The sequence below is a fragment of the Bacillus rossius genome, chromosome 2 (genome assembly GCF_032445375.1).
Source record: "Bacillus rossius redtenbacheri isolate Brsri chromosome 2, Brsri_v3, whole genome shotgun sequence".
In the NCBI taxonomy this organism is placed as follows: domain Eukaryota; kingdom Metazoa; phylum Arthropoda; class Insecta; order Phasmatodea; family Bacillidae; genus Bacillus; species Bacillus rossius.
Window position 1 is genome coordinate 29,204,885 of NC_086331.1, and position 15,549 is coordinate 29,220,433.

The 15,549-nt window shown below is 37.0% G+C and overlaps 1 protein-coding gene across 1 annotated transcript in view; it reads left to right on the forward strand.

Annotated features, from left to right (window-relative positions):
* LOC134529208 (ETS translocation variant 3-like) overlaps positions 1–12,814 on the forward strand; it is a 36,394-nt gene extending 23,580 nt beyond the window's left edge. Inside the window, exon 4 of the mRNA XM_063363072.1 lies at positions 961–12,814. Within this exon, the coding sequence (XP_063219142.1) occupies positions 961–1,220 (260 nt within the window). The 3' untranslated portion in view covers positions 1,221–12,814. The remainder of the gene's footprint in view (positions 1–960) is intronic.
* The last annotated feature ends 2,735 nt before the right edge of the window (positions 12,815–15,549 follow it).

Below are 15,549 nucleotides of genomic sequence, written 5' to 3' on the forward strand. Positions count from 1 at the left end.
TGGACCCTTCGTTCATAAAATCCTGGCTACGGCCCTGCACGTAACTGCTGTGAATAATGGTTTGGCATGTTGCTGGTGCATTAGTCTGCTACATTGTTAGCATATTATTAAGAACGCAGACAGGACCGCGACACGAGCCAGGTTCGGAGCTGGCTGGCGGCCCCGCACGGCCACTGACGTCATGCGCCATCCATTGACGTAAGGCATACCACGCGTGCCTGGCCGGATTACAAGGGTCGTCGCTATTCCCCTACCCCCCCCTTCCACACCCCTCGCACCCTCTAGCCTCAGGCCATTGTCAATGACCCTTTTAGCGGCCTGGGAATTATGCGGGTTTCCCGAGATCGTCGCGTGTAGTGGCGCGAAAGAACACCGCCTTTCTGGACTTTTCGGACGTCGGGTCGGCCCAAGGTGACACGACACTTTCTACCTCCCCCCTCCCGCCCCACAGGTGGTTCCAGAAAGTCTGCCAAGGGAATAAAAGCAGTGACGCCGGCCTTCGCGAGAGTTCCGAGCTAAGAGTGAAAAGCGGAGTAGTGGAGAGAGAGTCTCCCCCTCGGGGAGTGATACTGGCGATACCCGTGCGATCAGCGAGAGGTGAAGAGGGCAAGTGGCCTTTGCTGAGTGAACCGGACCTACCTGGAGGCGATACCTGCTAGTGAAGGCCTGGCGAGCCAGTCGGGTGTGTGGGTGAGTGTGTGAAGGAGGCGGACAGAGGCGAACAGAAGAGCGAGCCACTGTCGAGCCAAGCTCCAGTGGCATGTGTTAATGTTTCAATGACCAGTAATTGTTGTGGACAGAGATCTTGGGCGCATTAATTAAAGTTATGGTGTAGACATTGGTAATAAATAAAACTGAACCAATAAATTGGGCTGGCTATACCTTGCGAGCCCAGTTCTACTCGTAACAATGTCACAGAACTGTTTAGCGAGGTGCGCCAGCGACTGGACTGGTTTGCAGAGCTCCGCCAGCCATTCTTCTTCCCGGAGTCGTACCTGGACACGTGGAAGAAGTTCCCGCTGCCGTTCGCGCTGGCCGACCAGGAGAGCGCGCGCTTCGCCGCGGCCTACAAGGCCCTGCCGCGCAGAGCCGCGCCCAAGCCCTTCCACTTGTGGGGCGCCGCGGGGGCGCTATCGTGCGCGCCCTACCCAGGCTTCCACTGCCCCTTCTCGCCGCAGCCCGGCGCGCCCGTGCAGCCGCCCGCGCCCAAGATGCTGTGAACCACCGCGTCACCTACCTTATTTATTGTAGCTTAGTGGCCACTTGCTGGTGTGTAGCATCTTAGCTAGTGAACGGAAACTGTACAGTATTCACTTCTGAAAGCGTTTTAACAAGATGGGCGGTATCTTAATAAAATGCCTTTTCGAAAATCAGGTCTAAAGCCGGGGTTTGGTATTTTTTCAAATCTTTTTTCGCTTTTATTGGGGCTCTGCAAATCTAATGATTCGATAGTCCACGTAGCTGCTCCGGCAACACATTCTAGCGGCGCGTGCGGAAATTACGTGTGATTCACGTCAAGAAATGTAGTTGAAAAAACATTTTTTTTGTATTTATCACATTCGGGATTATTTTAAAGAATTCCACGTAAAACTTTTTTAAAATCATTTTTTAAAATTTGTATTTCAGTTTATTTTACATGTTTGAAATTCACTTCCTGTTAAGTGACAGCCGGTGAGCTGTCGCCAACAGTGTTGCCTGTCACTTCAGACTGTACCAGGTTTCTAGAAACATGCTAAGTATCAGCCCACTCGTCGCTAGTAACTGGTTGCTGGTGCATGCTGCAAGATTGTACCCACACATGTTTGCCACACTTCACCAGTCATCACTGCCACTGTTGCAAGTGACCACATATTAGGAAAAGTGGTTATATGTTTTAACTCTTTCTTCACTGAAAGAATACACTTAGCAAGAATTCTTAAGTGTTTAGATTACCTGGAATGCACTAAACTTGTCAACTTTCAAGCTCTAGAGTAAATCCCTATATGAAAAAAGGCAGGCAATAAAACTTTTTGTTTGACTAATTGTTCATTCACTAACCGTCAATATCCTGTGTTTCCACAGCTTGATACTGCATATAACTTGGCTATAATAGTCTCATTTTCAAAATATTTCTCCATTTACATCTGGAGATAGCACATTATCATTAATCCAACATTCTGGGCGACACTGATTTATAAATAGTTGATGTAATTAGAAAAATGAGCACAAAAAAACAATAGAGCAGTTTTACAGTAATCAAACTTCAGTACCAGAACTAGGGTAGACCGGGGGAAATCGGGTCAATTTTTTGAAATTCCTGAATAAGTATAAAACCAATATTAATTTACCATAAAATAATCTACAGTAATATCAGTCATGCATTTATGTACATATTTACATACAAACCTTAGCCAATCTTCCTTACGAATTGACATTAAACTTGATCAAAGGAAAATGAAATGTTTTGACCCGATTTGGACAGAAGTGGGGTAAATCGGATCACAAGTGGGGCAAATCGGATCAACAGATTTTCTTTATTGTTTTGACAGACACATTCCGCATATAAACTGTTTACACTGAAAAGCATTGACACAGCGCTCATGGTACCACATTTTGCAATACTGGCACTGAATCCAGTCTCCAGCAGTGCAGCTTCTGATGTCTTTGTATGCAATTTTGCACATGTTGCAGAGAACATCTGCCTCATCATCCTGGCCTTCTTCCAAAATTTCCAACTCGGATGTGTTTTTAGTTTTTGTTCGCTTCTTCGTCTTCAGAGCTTCAATTTTGCTTTGCTTTGAACTTAATTTAACACCTGCTTCTTGCTTTTCAATTTCCTGGATTCCAACAATGTGCGATTCTATTTTGACAGTAGCCTTAGAGAAGCAACAGTTTTTCGTTCACCTATTCTCTTTGGTGTTAATTTTTCCGGTGTTGGTAACAGGCATCTCACTTCTTCTGTGGTGCTCCTTCCACTTACATCTTTGGCAGTGAACTCGTAATTCTATATTTACATGGATAATATTTTCATTATTTTAACATGTACTAAACTTCAATATTATTAAAAGTACTTACCAATTTTAACTAAAGTTGAAGTCATGTACCTTAAATTCATTTTTCCCACTTATTTAGAATAGGTCTTAACTTAAAAATTGAGAAAGAAGAATAAAGTGCTTCACAATATATAGAAAATATATGAAGCGACCCAATTTCCCCACTGTATGCAGTGACTCGTTTTACCCCAACGGCAGTGACCCGAGTTACCCCATTTCGCACTTTTAAAAAAAGAAAAATATTATAAAATCTGTCAAACATATAGAGCTTCAGTAATGCAGAAGAATGTTAATTGGGTACATATTTTCGTACTCCATTACTTAAACTACAATACTATTTCAAAATGCGAACGTAAAAGCTTATTTGAAACAAAATAAAACTTACATTTTAAGAATTTTCCACTTCAGGACTACACAGGTTCGGGTTCATGTCGCACAGACTACCAGAATGTTGTTACAGACGATGTTCGCCTTGTAGTGGAGGTTGCATAGACAGATAGCAGCACTCTTTGGTAGGTTCCGTAGACTCCAGTTCATTCTTTCGCCACAAGACAGCAGATCTTGTTACGATGACCCGGTTTACCCCGTGACCCGATTTCCCCCGGTCTACCCTATACTACTATAACTGTAGTATTTGCACTAGAATTTACAGCTGTGTACTAAAGTACTATCAGTAATTTATTATAATACACAAAGAAAACTATTTTTGAAGTGAACTGTACTATAGTAACAATTTATGTACTATAATTTAAGCTTTGAGCTCTTTAAACATTAAAAAAAAAATAATTTTTACATTATACCACAAGTACATTTGGCTGAGATCTTCCTGTGACGATGTGACTGAGTATCCTTCACTTGAACTTCACTCGCGCACACGCTGTGAGAATAGAGAAAACTAATGATGATAACTTAGATGATTTGTTCTCTTGGAATGTATTTCGAGCCAGGCAGAGCTTACTATTTTTTAAGTTTCACTCTCAATTATTCAGGTCTTAAGGTTTACAATTATTTTTTTGTTATCATTGAATGCATCTATCTGTATTGATTACGTATGATCTAAAGAATAGATATAACTTGTCGAAAAGTTATGATCTGATAATTTTACACGCTTCATTTGCCACCAAGAAAACATACATGTGCCATTTGCACTGCATATGTTAGTGTAATGTCCAGTGCCGCAAATGGGAATTAATATGATAATCAGAAAGCTCAAAGTCCCCTGACTTCATACTCGAAGCTGCGAGAACAATGGCGTCTTAGTTAAGCCACTTTACGCAACAGTGCTCTGTAGACCTGCAGAATACTCCAGATGATACAGAGAGGTACTCGGGACTCTTTGGAAAGGCCACTAATGGGGTTTCCGAGTTGCGGTAGGGGATGGATGGGTGTACCTGTATCGTACCTCTCAAGGAGGCGGGTTTTGCCAAGGAATCCGCCTGGCCTGCGTGCCGGTTTGGCTGGCCGGACCACATCTCTGGTAGCCTCGTAACAATAATTTAGACTGATTACTGGTACGGCTGATGCGGCCGTTTCTAAAATGTGCATTATTAAAGTCAACATATTAAATTAATTTTTAATACACTAATAACACATAATATTTCTTCCAGAAACATGAACCTGTACATTTTATGTGCTTAAGTAACTGAAAGACATGCAGTAGAGTCTAGCTAATCCGGACGGATCTAAAAAAAAAATAAAAGATGAAAAAAAGAATGTTGTGACACAAGAAAAGAAGAAAATACAATTCTAAGAGAGGGTCGCTAACCCTTAGTTGCCGAAAGTTTTACCCACGTTTTCTGCTCATCGTCTGTTTTTCGAGAAGTGACTCACTCTGTACTCGCGAGTTGTTTTGTTCCCTTCAGTAGGTGGTTACCTGTGCTGGTTATAGGTTCTCGTGACAGTTATTTTTATTAGGTGCGAGTGTCTTATTGTGTGAACTTATTAAGAGCAACGTAATGGCTACTAAACGTAAGAAAGTGACTGTAACAATGGAGCAAAAAACACCACGCCTTATTTCGTATTGATGCGGGTGAATCATTAACTAGAATCGCGCAAGATTTAGGAGTGGGAAAACAGACTGTTTCTGATTGGAAAACAATTTGGAAAAAAATTGAAGATTTTTGTGTGAAAATGGTGAGTAATGACAGTCTGAGTAACAGAAGCACGTTAAAAAAAAACATAAAACGAAACTTTAGACGAGGCTTTGTACATTTGGTTTTGCCAACAACGTGAACAAGGCGTTCCGCTGTCAGGCGTAACATTACCAGCGTTCGCGCTCAATCTCAATGAAAAATTAAAAGTCGACCCTGATTTTACTGTCCGTGTGGGATGGCTGACTCGTTGGAACGATCGACATGGTGTTCGTGAACTTAGTGTAAGCAATGAAATTTTTGTCAGGTGAAAATAGTGCAAGTGAAAACTTCAAAGTAAAATTTGAGAAGTTTGTTAAAGATGAAACCTTAGAGCCTTGGCAAGTGTTAAATGCTGAAGAAACGGGATCAAATTACAAAATGCTTCCAAAAAAACATTAGCCTCAAAGTTGGATTCTGTAGCCAAAGGTCAAAAGGTAAAAAAAAAAAAAAAAAAGCGTCTTTGCTTACTTGTAGTAACTATTCTGGCGATTTGAAAATTCCTCTTTGGTAAAAGCCTAGGACCCATAAAAATATTAATAAAAATGCTCTTCCAGCCCAGTACACTTCACAAAAATCGGCATGCATGGATGGAACAATTTTTAAAGCTTGGTTTTTTTAAGCACTTGTTCCTATAAGAAAACAGCTTTTAAGAGACAGAAACCACCCAGAAAAAGATGTGTTGTTAATTGACAATGCACCGTGTCACCCGAGTGAAGAAGAATTACGAGATGGTGAAATTTTTGTAAAATTTCTGCCACCAAACGTGACTGCTTTGATACTACCTATGGTTCAAGGTGCGATTGAAGCAATGAAACGGCGATATAGGAAAAAAAATTGATCATGTCTCTTTTAGAGCAACAAGTAGCAGACCGTCAGCTAACTTAATTAAAAAGTGACCACAAAGACTGTCATTTACTTGGCTGCAGAAGCGTGGGAAGAAATGAAGCCATCAAATCTTCAAAAAAGCTGTAAAAAAATTGTGACCGAGCTTTTCATAGGAAAACAAGGGACAAGACGAAACTCAACAAACTTCATTTAGCTTTGATTTTGTACAAGTTTTTCAACAGTTGGAGGGTTGTGCCAGCACGGAGGAGAATGTATCAGAGTGGATGAACAGTGACAGCGGTATTGGTCATTAAATGTTAACTGACGATGAAATCGTGGTGGCGTGCGTTGCAAACAAGGCAACTGAAATAGACAGTTCGGAAGATGACGACGAAGGTACGGAGGAATCAGCTGGCCCAACTCATGGCGAAGCTGGACTACAATGCTGGAGGGATTGCTGAGTTACTTTGAGAAGCATAGCGACTCATTGTCTGCTCAGCTACTGACCTTGAGGCGCCAACGAGATTGCACGGCGAAACGACGGCATTCTTCAATGAAACAAAAGAATATTACAGACTTTTTCGAGTGAATTGTAAATGTTTTAAATCTTTAATAGTTTTATACTATTTAATTACGTATGTACAATACATAGTTTGGTTAATATGCACATACATATGTACATAGCTTTCTTAAGGTACTTTATAAAGAAAAAAACGTTGATTTTTAATCAATAAGGTTTTTTCTTTTGCCTATAAAACTTGTTTTTGCTACATTTTAAAGTTGTTTACGGTTAATCCGGATGGGCCCGGTCCCGGCAAGTCCGGATTAGCGAGACTCTACTGTATTTTACAAAAAGTTTGAGTAAAGGTAAAAATGATTCAATATCTATAGTATTATTTTTAATTAAGCAAATTCAATAAACTAATTAGCCAAAAAGCATAAGTAGCATGTTACTATAATATAAAATATATGGCAAAGTTAAAGTCATTTTTGAACATTTGCCTTTTTCTTTCCCTAAAATTATTATGTCCTGCGCCTTGCTGTCTTTAAAAATATAAGGCAGTGATATGACGTGGGCGAGTTAGGCATTTCACGAGTTTGGAACTAAGGATGATGGGACTAGAGGGCTTGATGAAAGAGCTTGATAGAAACAGAGATAAACATACTTTTCAAACAGACAGCACTTTAAATTAATATTCTGATAAAAAAATTTTAATTATAATCCTAAAATGTAGTTAACGCAAGTGTTTGTAAAATTAGTGTTCAGTGCAGCTTTTATTTTTTCATGTGTGAAGATGGCTTACTACCTTCACTAGCCTTCTACAGAGCCAGTGGCAGTTTCAGAAATTAAATATAAGAAGTTATTTGCTTAATAATATGTTGTGCAAACTCTTACACAAGATAAAAATCTATTGGATACAACAAATTTAGCTAAACTACTCTTCCACATTGTCTGGTTGCATCATACACAACACGATCGACGTGGCCCAGATGTGTTCGTATCGTTAGATACAAAAAAACCTGCTCGTGGCAACCAAGTTAGAAATCTAAAATTTTAAGAAATTTGGATTTCAAATTTTTCCATTTAAAAATATCCAACCAACCATATTAAAAGTGTTTGAAAACCTGTTACACTATCAAAACTTAATAATGGTCTGAGTGAGTTTAAACTTTTAATATTTTACTTTCTTTTGAAATAATAATAAAACATCACAGAGCAAGATGGAATATTGTGACATGTTATTATTTTTCAAGCAATGCAATTTTAGATAACATAGCTACCCATTTCATGATAAAATAATTGTTACAATCTTTAGAAGTTAGTGTGCCATTTTTCACTTTTTTATAGTAAAATTACTTAGAGACAAACGTCACACAAACATAATTTTTTTAACCAATTCATTTGCTCTTATATACGCCATGCGTACTTCGCCATTTTAAAGATTAGTTGTGATGGAAACGTAAGCGATTTTCGTTTTTGCTGGACAGGATTCTGATAGGCTGATCCCACCAATTATACAGTAGATTTTAGAATCTATTTTATAAACATATAGTTTAATGTAAACTAAAGTCATTTAACTTACTTTTCCTAAAAACATGGCCTTATGGTGACGTTTTTAATGTTGCGCCTATAAGCCTCCAGCTTTATTTTATCAACAACAGTTGGAAACGAAAGTTTGAAAGCATGATGGACCCTTAAATAGCGTAATTGTGTCATTATATCACCAGCTCTGCACCACCAGTCTTCTTTCCAGATTTCACATTTTGTCACATCACCTAATATTGTGCACTACGATGTAATGTCATTTTCAAGGTGAACTGTACGCGTTGCCTAGTGCCCCTCCACAGCGGCATCCAAAATGTCACTTTGCAAATGACTTTGAAATTTAACTGTCCCAAAACAAAGTGAGTAAATTCTTTAAAAACTCTTATAGTTGTCGCAAAACTGCTTGGTTATTGTCCCAAGAATCTGCACAGTGAAATATTTACACACATGATTTTCGTGGATAACACATCATAAACTGCAAAAAATATACCTATCAGGTTTAAATAAAATGAGAAAATGATTCTTGTTGCTATAGATAAAAGAACAATCTTGAATTATAAATTCCTCCTGCTCTCCCATTCCACTTAATGTTATCTACAGGCATATAGGGGAAAGGGGGAGAGGTATGGAAAGTGTATATTTAAATTAATCATGGTGGGCAGGGGGTTATGGTGGTAAAGACATTTATTACATGGTGCCATTTTGAAAAGTTTCCTCCTGCTCCTTAATCTACCACATCAAAGACATCTAGGGCAGTGGCAAGTGGGTTATCAAAATGAGCGCGTTGAAGAGGGGGATTGGGTGATAACGCTGTCTGCTGGGGCTACCATTTTGGACGGTCGTGTAGATGGTTCTTACCCCAACTATTAGAGTTCGCTAGCACTGGTATCCACCACAATCTTAGATTGACATCTGCTACTGACTAACATCCTAGTGTACTGTCCAGTACACTTCCTAGTGTAATATTATAGGGATGGGTAATGCATAGCCGAACGGGAGTTTTGACTTTTGACTCGAGAGCGAGTAGAACTTGGCATTGCGGCACATGTAAGTACGGACTAGTGGAGGGGGGGGGGGAAGACGGCGAAGGCATGGCACAGTAGCAGGAACTTGTGAGCAAGGTTAAGACAAAATTATCCATGACATCTGACTGACTTACAATAACAATGCAAGCGTCACTGATCACGACACACATGATAAGCTTCGGTGACATGACCTGAACGTGTCTTGTCTAACAGTTAAAGACAGCTGCTGAGTACCCCGTTAAACTCCACCTTGCAAGAGTGGAGTGGGTGGACTGCGGTGCCGAGACGCGGCACGGAGCAGTTGTTTGCCAACGAGTCCCGGACTCGTGGAATGCTCGTGGCACACCACGGGTGTGGTCTGCAGTCCTGTCAGCTTCAAAGAGCTGAGGGAGCGAGTTGGTCCGAGAGCGACAACTTGTTCCAGTAACCACAATTCAAAAGGCGATTTGAAACTTGTACATGGATGTCCAGCATGCGGGGCAGTTTTTATGTTAATGTTTATGTTAACTTTTTATGTTTATGTTAACTTGTTATACATGTTAATTTTCTGACAGTTTAAACTTTCATTGTCATTAGAAACATGATATATATTCTTATATTTAAAGTTGCCAGTAATTCCTAAGCGTGAATAACGTATATAGTTCTGCTGCTTTTCTTTAAATAATGCCCGCTATTTATTAACTTGTATAAGGGCTATGTTAAAATGTTATTTTGCAGCATTTTTGTGTGTGTTACATTGGCATACTGTAACGCAAATTAATGATTTTATCGGCACAGACTCATGCTATTTATTCGTTCTTTTGATAAGTGTTCAGGGGCTCACACATAATTTTTTTTAACCATCCAATGTAGTAATTATTTAAACATTGGGCGGTCGGTCTGCCCGCTGCTAGTGCTACTGCGCTAAGCGGCCAGACTCGCCACGCCATCTCACGCCCTGTTAGCAGCGTGTACAGTCTCCAGTGTTCCGTGCAGGGGTCGCGCCTGTGCTATCCGCTGGCTCGTATGCGCACGGACGCTTGGACACCAGCATTGCATTTCGATGCGCCTCCGTGCCGAAGTGGCACGCGCCAGCATACATCGCCCCCGTCTAACACCACCTTCCACCTTCTGGGGACGCCCAAAGACCCATCCACGCACCCGTGGTGCAGCCTCGGTGTGCCATCTTAGGATGCGCTAGGAAATATTCTATGCCTCCCCTTCTTATAGTCCTCACATTTTCTGCTTGGGAGCGACACGTCCTGAGGCATCATCCAGTAGGACCTAGCTCCCACTCTTCTCTTCAGACCAGATCTTAAGTTAGACAGCCCTAGCTTAACTTGGTGCTTGGACTGACATCTTCCGGTGCTCTTACCAATTAAGTGGGTCCCTTAGTAACACTGTTTTCCCACTTCTGAGCGCCACTTCCTGGGGAGGTATGCCTTCTATTTGGCCATCTTCCCACACCACTTCTAGGCCTCTTTTGCACCAAGAAATAACCCCTGCCTGCTCCTGAAAAAGCTGTCTGATTTTGGTTTAAGTGTTAATTATTTTAAATTGGTTTTCAAGTTATCTTAACAAGATATATTTTTTTTGTGTCCATCAACAATCAGAACTCTTCCTTGCACCATGCTTGCTCGGGAATACTGCAAGGAGCTACTCTATCACCTCTCCTCTTCAATTTATAAACGATATTACCCTGGTTCTAAATCACTTAACTGGTGAACTCTTTGCAGACGATCTGAAAATCTACAAAATAATATGTAACCGCAGTTAATGATTGTTCACTTTTCCAGAAAGATACTATTGAAATTAATACATGGTGTCTTCTAAATTTGATTGCTCTGAACAGTGACAAAACAAAGTTAATATCTTTCAATTTTTTAATTTCAAGAAAATACGATTCTGTAGACTATAACTATAAATTAAATAACACCCTTATCTTCAAATATTTCATTGTGAAAGATCTTGACATTCTTGATTCAAAATTATATTTCCACACGCATGTTGATTATTTATATTCTACTTCAAAAAGACCGCTTGCTCTTATTTACTTATTACGCTACCAACTCAGATTCAATCATCTCACTATTTTTGGCATTAATCAGATCTAAATTAGAATATTGTTCAGTTATCTGGAATTATATCAAAAAGGCTGATGTGGATAAATTAGAAAGTATACAAAATAAATTGACTCAGTTATTCAAAAAGATTTTCTTCATCCTAATCTAACTCCCCTTGCAGATTGCAGAGCCTATTTGGAACTTGCTCTTTGTTCATAATCCTTATAATTATAAAATAAAATGCAGTCATTTTCTTGATGATACAGGCCTAAGAATACCCCCATTTAATTCTCGCCTATTTTCTTCATTATGTACTCTTTTTAACAATAACAATCTTATTTATACTCATTATGAATTATAATAAACTTAACACGAAATCCAACAATTTATAAACTTTAGTATTTTAGGTATACCTTTCTGTAAAACAATTATTTATCGTTCTCATGCTGTTGTTGTTATTGTATTGCTGTAAGTAACTTCTAATATTTCTATATTTAAATTCTACATCTCTTCATAATACCTTAATTGTCTGATGTTTCTATAACTTTTGTCTAGTTGTCTGTTATTTGAATAATTCATATGTTTATATTTCCTTTTTTACATGTTAATTCTTGTCATCTGTGTTGTCTGTAATTGTTGAATTGGTGATTTGTTTATATTTGTTATCACTTCACATCCTCATGTGTTGGCCATGTGTGTCTGTCCAGCCTGCTATGGTGCAGACGGGTGGGAGTCCTTACATTTGCAGTGATAACCTTGTAATTGTCCAGGTGTTGTGCCCACCATAAAAGACTAATGTCTGTCTGTGGGACTTTTACAACAAACAAATAAATAAAAAGTGTGATAAAGCTTACAATTGAACTTTAACGGCACATTTGTATTTTAATGTAATCTTGTGCACAATATAGTAGTGTTTTGAAAAAAATTAAGATAGACAAATTGTTTTCCAACTTTTTTTATATATGTGTTAATGTTTACTGTATGTTAATGGTATATCCAACAATGAAAAAAGAAAAAAGAATTCAAACAAAAAAAATTACTAATGGTTCTGTGAGACCCAGCCCATGCAATCATGTAAATTTCTTTTATCCATGTACTGGCGGGTTAATTTTTTTCAAACCCTCCAAAATAATATTCTTCTTTATCTTTAAAATGACATCATGGAAAGAGTATGGTAAATTGAAAAAAAGGACTCAATGTATTTAAGTATATATTTTCAAATCTTATACTTCATTGCTTACTTTCATGTCCATTATAATAAACAAAACAGTACAATGACAAACGAATTATGCATTAAAAATAAAAAAATAACGTTTTCAATATCTTGATAGTAGGATTATTTGATAACATATTATGTAAATATTAAAAAAAATACAATTACCATCACAAAAAGCATAGTGTCAGATTCCATGACGTAAAACATTACATTATACACGGAACCAATGGTTCAAATTAAATTGCAGAAACAGAGAAGGAAAGTGGGTGCAAACCCTATGCTACTACCAATTTGATTGCATCATAAAATTTTAGTGACACACACAAAGTGTTTCTGAAAGGCAGTAATAAATTTTACCCACAATTCCTCTCTCCTTGTACAGAAAATCAAAAATTCTGCAAAAAAAAAAAATGTGCCCAAAAATGATTTGTATTGTCACAAGAAATGCTGTATGCTCTATAGGAAGTATTTGAATATTACAGATAATATATCAAATTGGTTCTGTTTACACTAGTCCCTCAGATAATGCATATAATTAGTTCCTAAAAACAGACACATTAACTGAAATGATGTATTCTGAAGTTCAATTCTCTATATAAACACACATTAGTCTTCTTAATATGTTTTGAAGTGTGAACTTTTCATCTTATAATTTCAACCAAGGAAAGTGATAAACCTAAAAAGATATAAAAATTTGTCACTTTAATTGTATTCTTAGAATTATGAACACAAAATATCTATAAATATGTCAACAAGTGAAGGACCATGCCTGCTGTCGGTTAAAGTGCATTGTCCTTGCTGCAAGGCAGATTCATCCACCCATTAGGGTGCCTCAGTGAATCTGCACTTTCACAAACAATTTTTTTATGTGATGCATATACATACATAAACACCAACTTTTTCATGTAGATGATTTTAGTTGGGTACCATTCACTAAACAATTTCTCATGTGAACCTTGTGTTAACCCCTGTTTTGGTATCTGATGCAAAGGGCTTTTCTGCCATGATGAAATGTATCTGACTTTGTTAAACATTCAAGTGAGTTCTTATTTTTTTAGGACTGCGCACACAGTTGATTCACCTTAACCTACTAAATGACCCAATATATGTATGTAATTTATGATATTCTACTTGCTTTATCACTTCAAGGTCAGTTTCAGTTTCTATAGAAATGATGTTACATTTTTTAACTGTACTGGAACCCCGCACAGTAACATCTTGCTTCAATGATATGGTAAAACTGAAATCCTAAATCATCTAAATGGTGCCTTAAACAGCTCTTATGAAGTCACTAGCTTGTTTGTGCTGCATGCTACATCTGACAAGGGTGTACAATGCACAAAGAAAAACCCATCTCACATCTGATATCACATCACTTTTTACCCTTTGGGTTACTGAAATGAAGTAAGTTTTCCGAGACCTTGTCTACAAAATATACCATGCTGTAATTGAATTTGAACACTTTTAAGATGAACTAACTGAGGGTATGATGTAGAGCACATGATCTAGACATGCAAAAAGTTGATTCAAGGGAAGAATGTGCTCACACAGAAAAACTACTGTCATACTATTGTCAACAAACAAATCCTTAAAATATTAATGTGTATATCAATTTTATCTTTAAAGATGTTTCAAATTTCATAAAAATATATATAAAAAAACATGCACAAGGTACAGTGAAAGATTGAAGTGAATAAAAAAGTTAAACATTGTACTCCTAGATTAACACAGTTGGTTGCTGTCTACAGTGGACAGGTAGTTTGAGGACATTTCAAAGGGGGTAAGGTAAGTTATAATTTATAGTTTCAAATTTTCATGGGGAAAATGTGTCCATTGATATTGCTGAATTAATCTTGTAAGTAGGTTTGTGGCCAGTGCCCTTGTAATTATTAATTTTTGAGTTTTAAACTAAGACATATAAGCAGGATTATGAATAGAAAGAAAAAAATACTACAGCCCACCCTTAATATGTGTATGCCATGAAGGGGCGAAATGGAAATTTTTAATAGCTACCTTTCAGAAACGCTATATAGTGTCACATAAAATTCAATCTGACACAGAGGACAGAATTGCTGAGACACTGCATGATAAAGATAAAAAAATATATTATACAGGACTAATCATGAAGATATAACAATGTAGCAGTATAGGACTCATGGTTCACCATAAGTGCTGAACAGTTAATCATATTTAGATATTATTTTGAATGCGTGTTTACAATTTGCATAATAGTATATCATTTAGAAGGCTTCAAAGAATTAAGATGTATTAATGGCAAGATGTTTTAGGGTGGTTTAAGGGTAACAGTAATATGTACACAAGTATATTGAATTACAACATACGTGATGTTTGAATGCTCAAATATACACATGTCCATACAATTATTATATATGTGCATGTGTATATATGGTTATAAATGATGTATTACAGATTATATTTAAATGTGTAAATGTTGGAGCATCTACTCTAAAGAGAATTTAATATATAAATAGAAACACTATAAAGTTATAGGGTATTATATAACTATATAGAAAAATTAGTTTTTTGATTCATAAGTAAACAGAACAGTACATAACAGAAAATTCCATTAACTCAACATAATTTAAAAAAAAGTAAATACATGTAAACACTGCTAAACAAACATTTAACCGGTTAAAATCATCTCAGAACAGATTTAAAAAAATTAAAATCTTAGAGAAAGATTTTATTGCAACTGAAAAGGAAATTTATAATAAAAAAAAACTTGAACATGTATTAGAAACATTTTTACTATCATTATATTTTAATAAGCAAACAGGTGAACACATTTTGCATTGTGGCCTAAATTATTTATTAATATGAATGCTGATATGCAAGGGAAATATTATGTATATTATTCTAATATTAAGATCTGGGACTTACCTACTAACCTCTTGCAAGACAGATTCTTGAGAAAATTAGCTACAAAAATTTATGATGAAAAAACATTCCTTGATATTATTATCTTTGTAAATATTGAAATTGTACCTAAATAATTTACTTATATGAATATTACATAATTATTTCTAAAAAAACAAACCTTTTTTGTCATTTAATGTCCTCTGATTTTTATTCACTTTATTAAATGGTTTCCTAATGAATAAGAAATAAATTATTGAAATAAAAATTAGTTAAAATTAAAATTTTTATTCAATGTTTAGAGCTACAACACTTTTTAAACCTAAAATAATAAAATCAGTCTTAATGTCAAA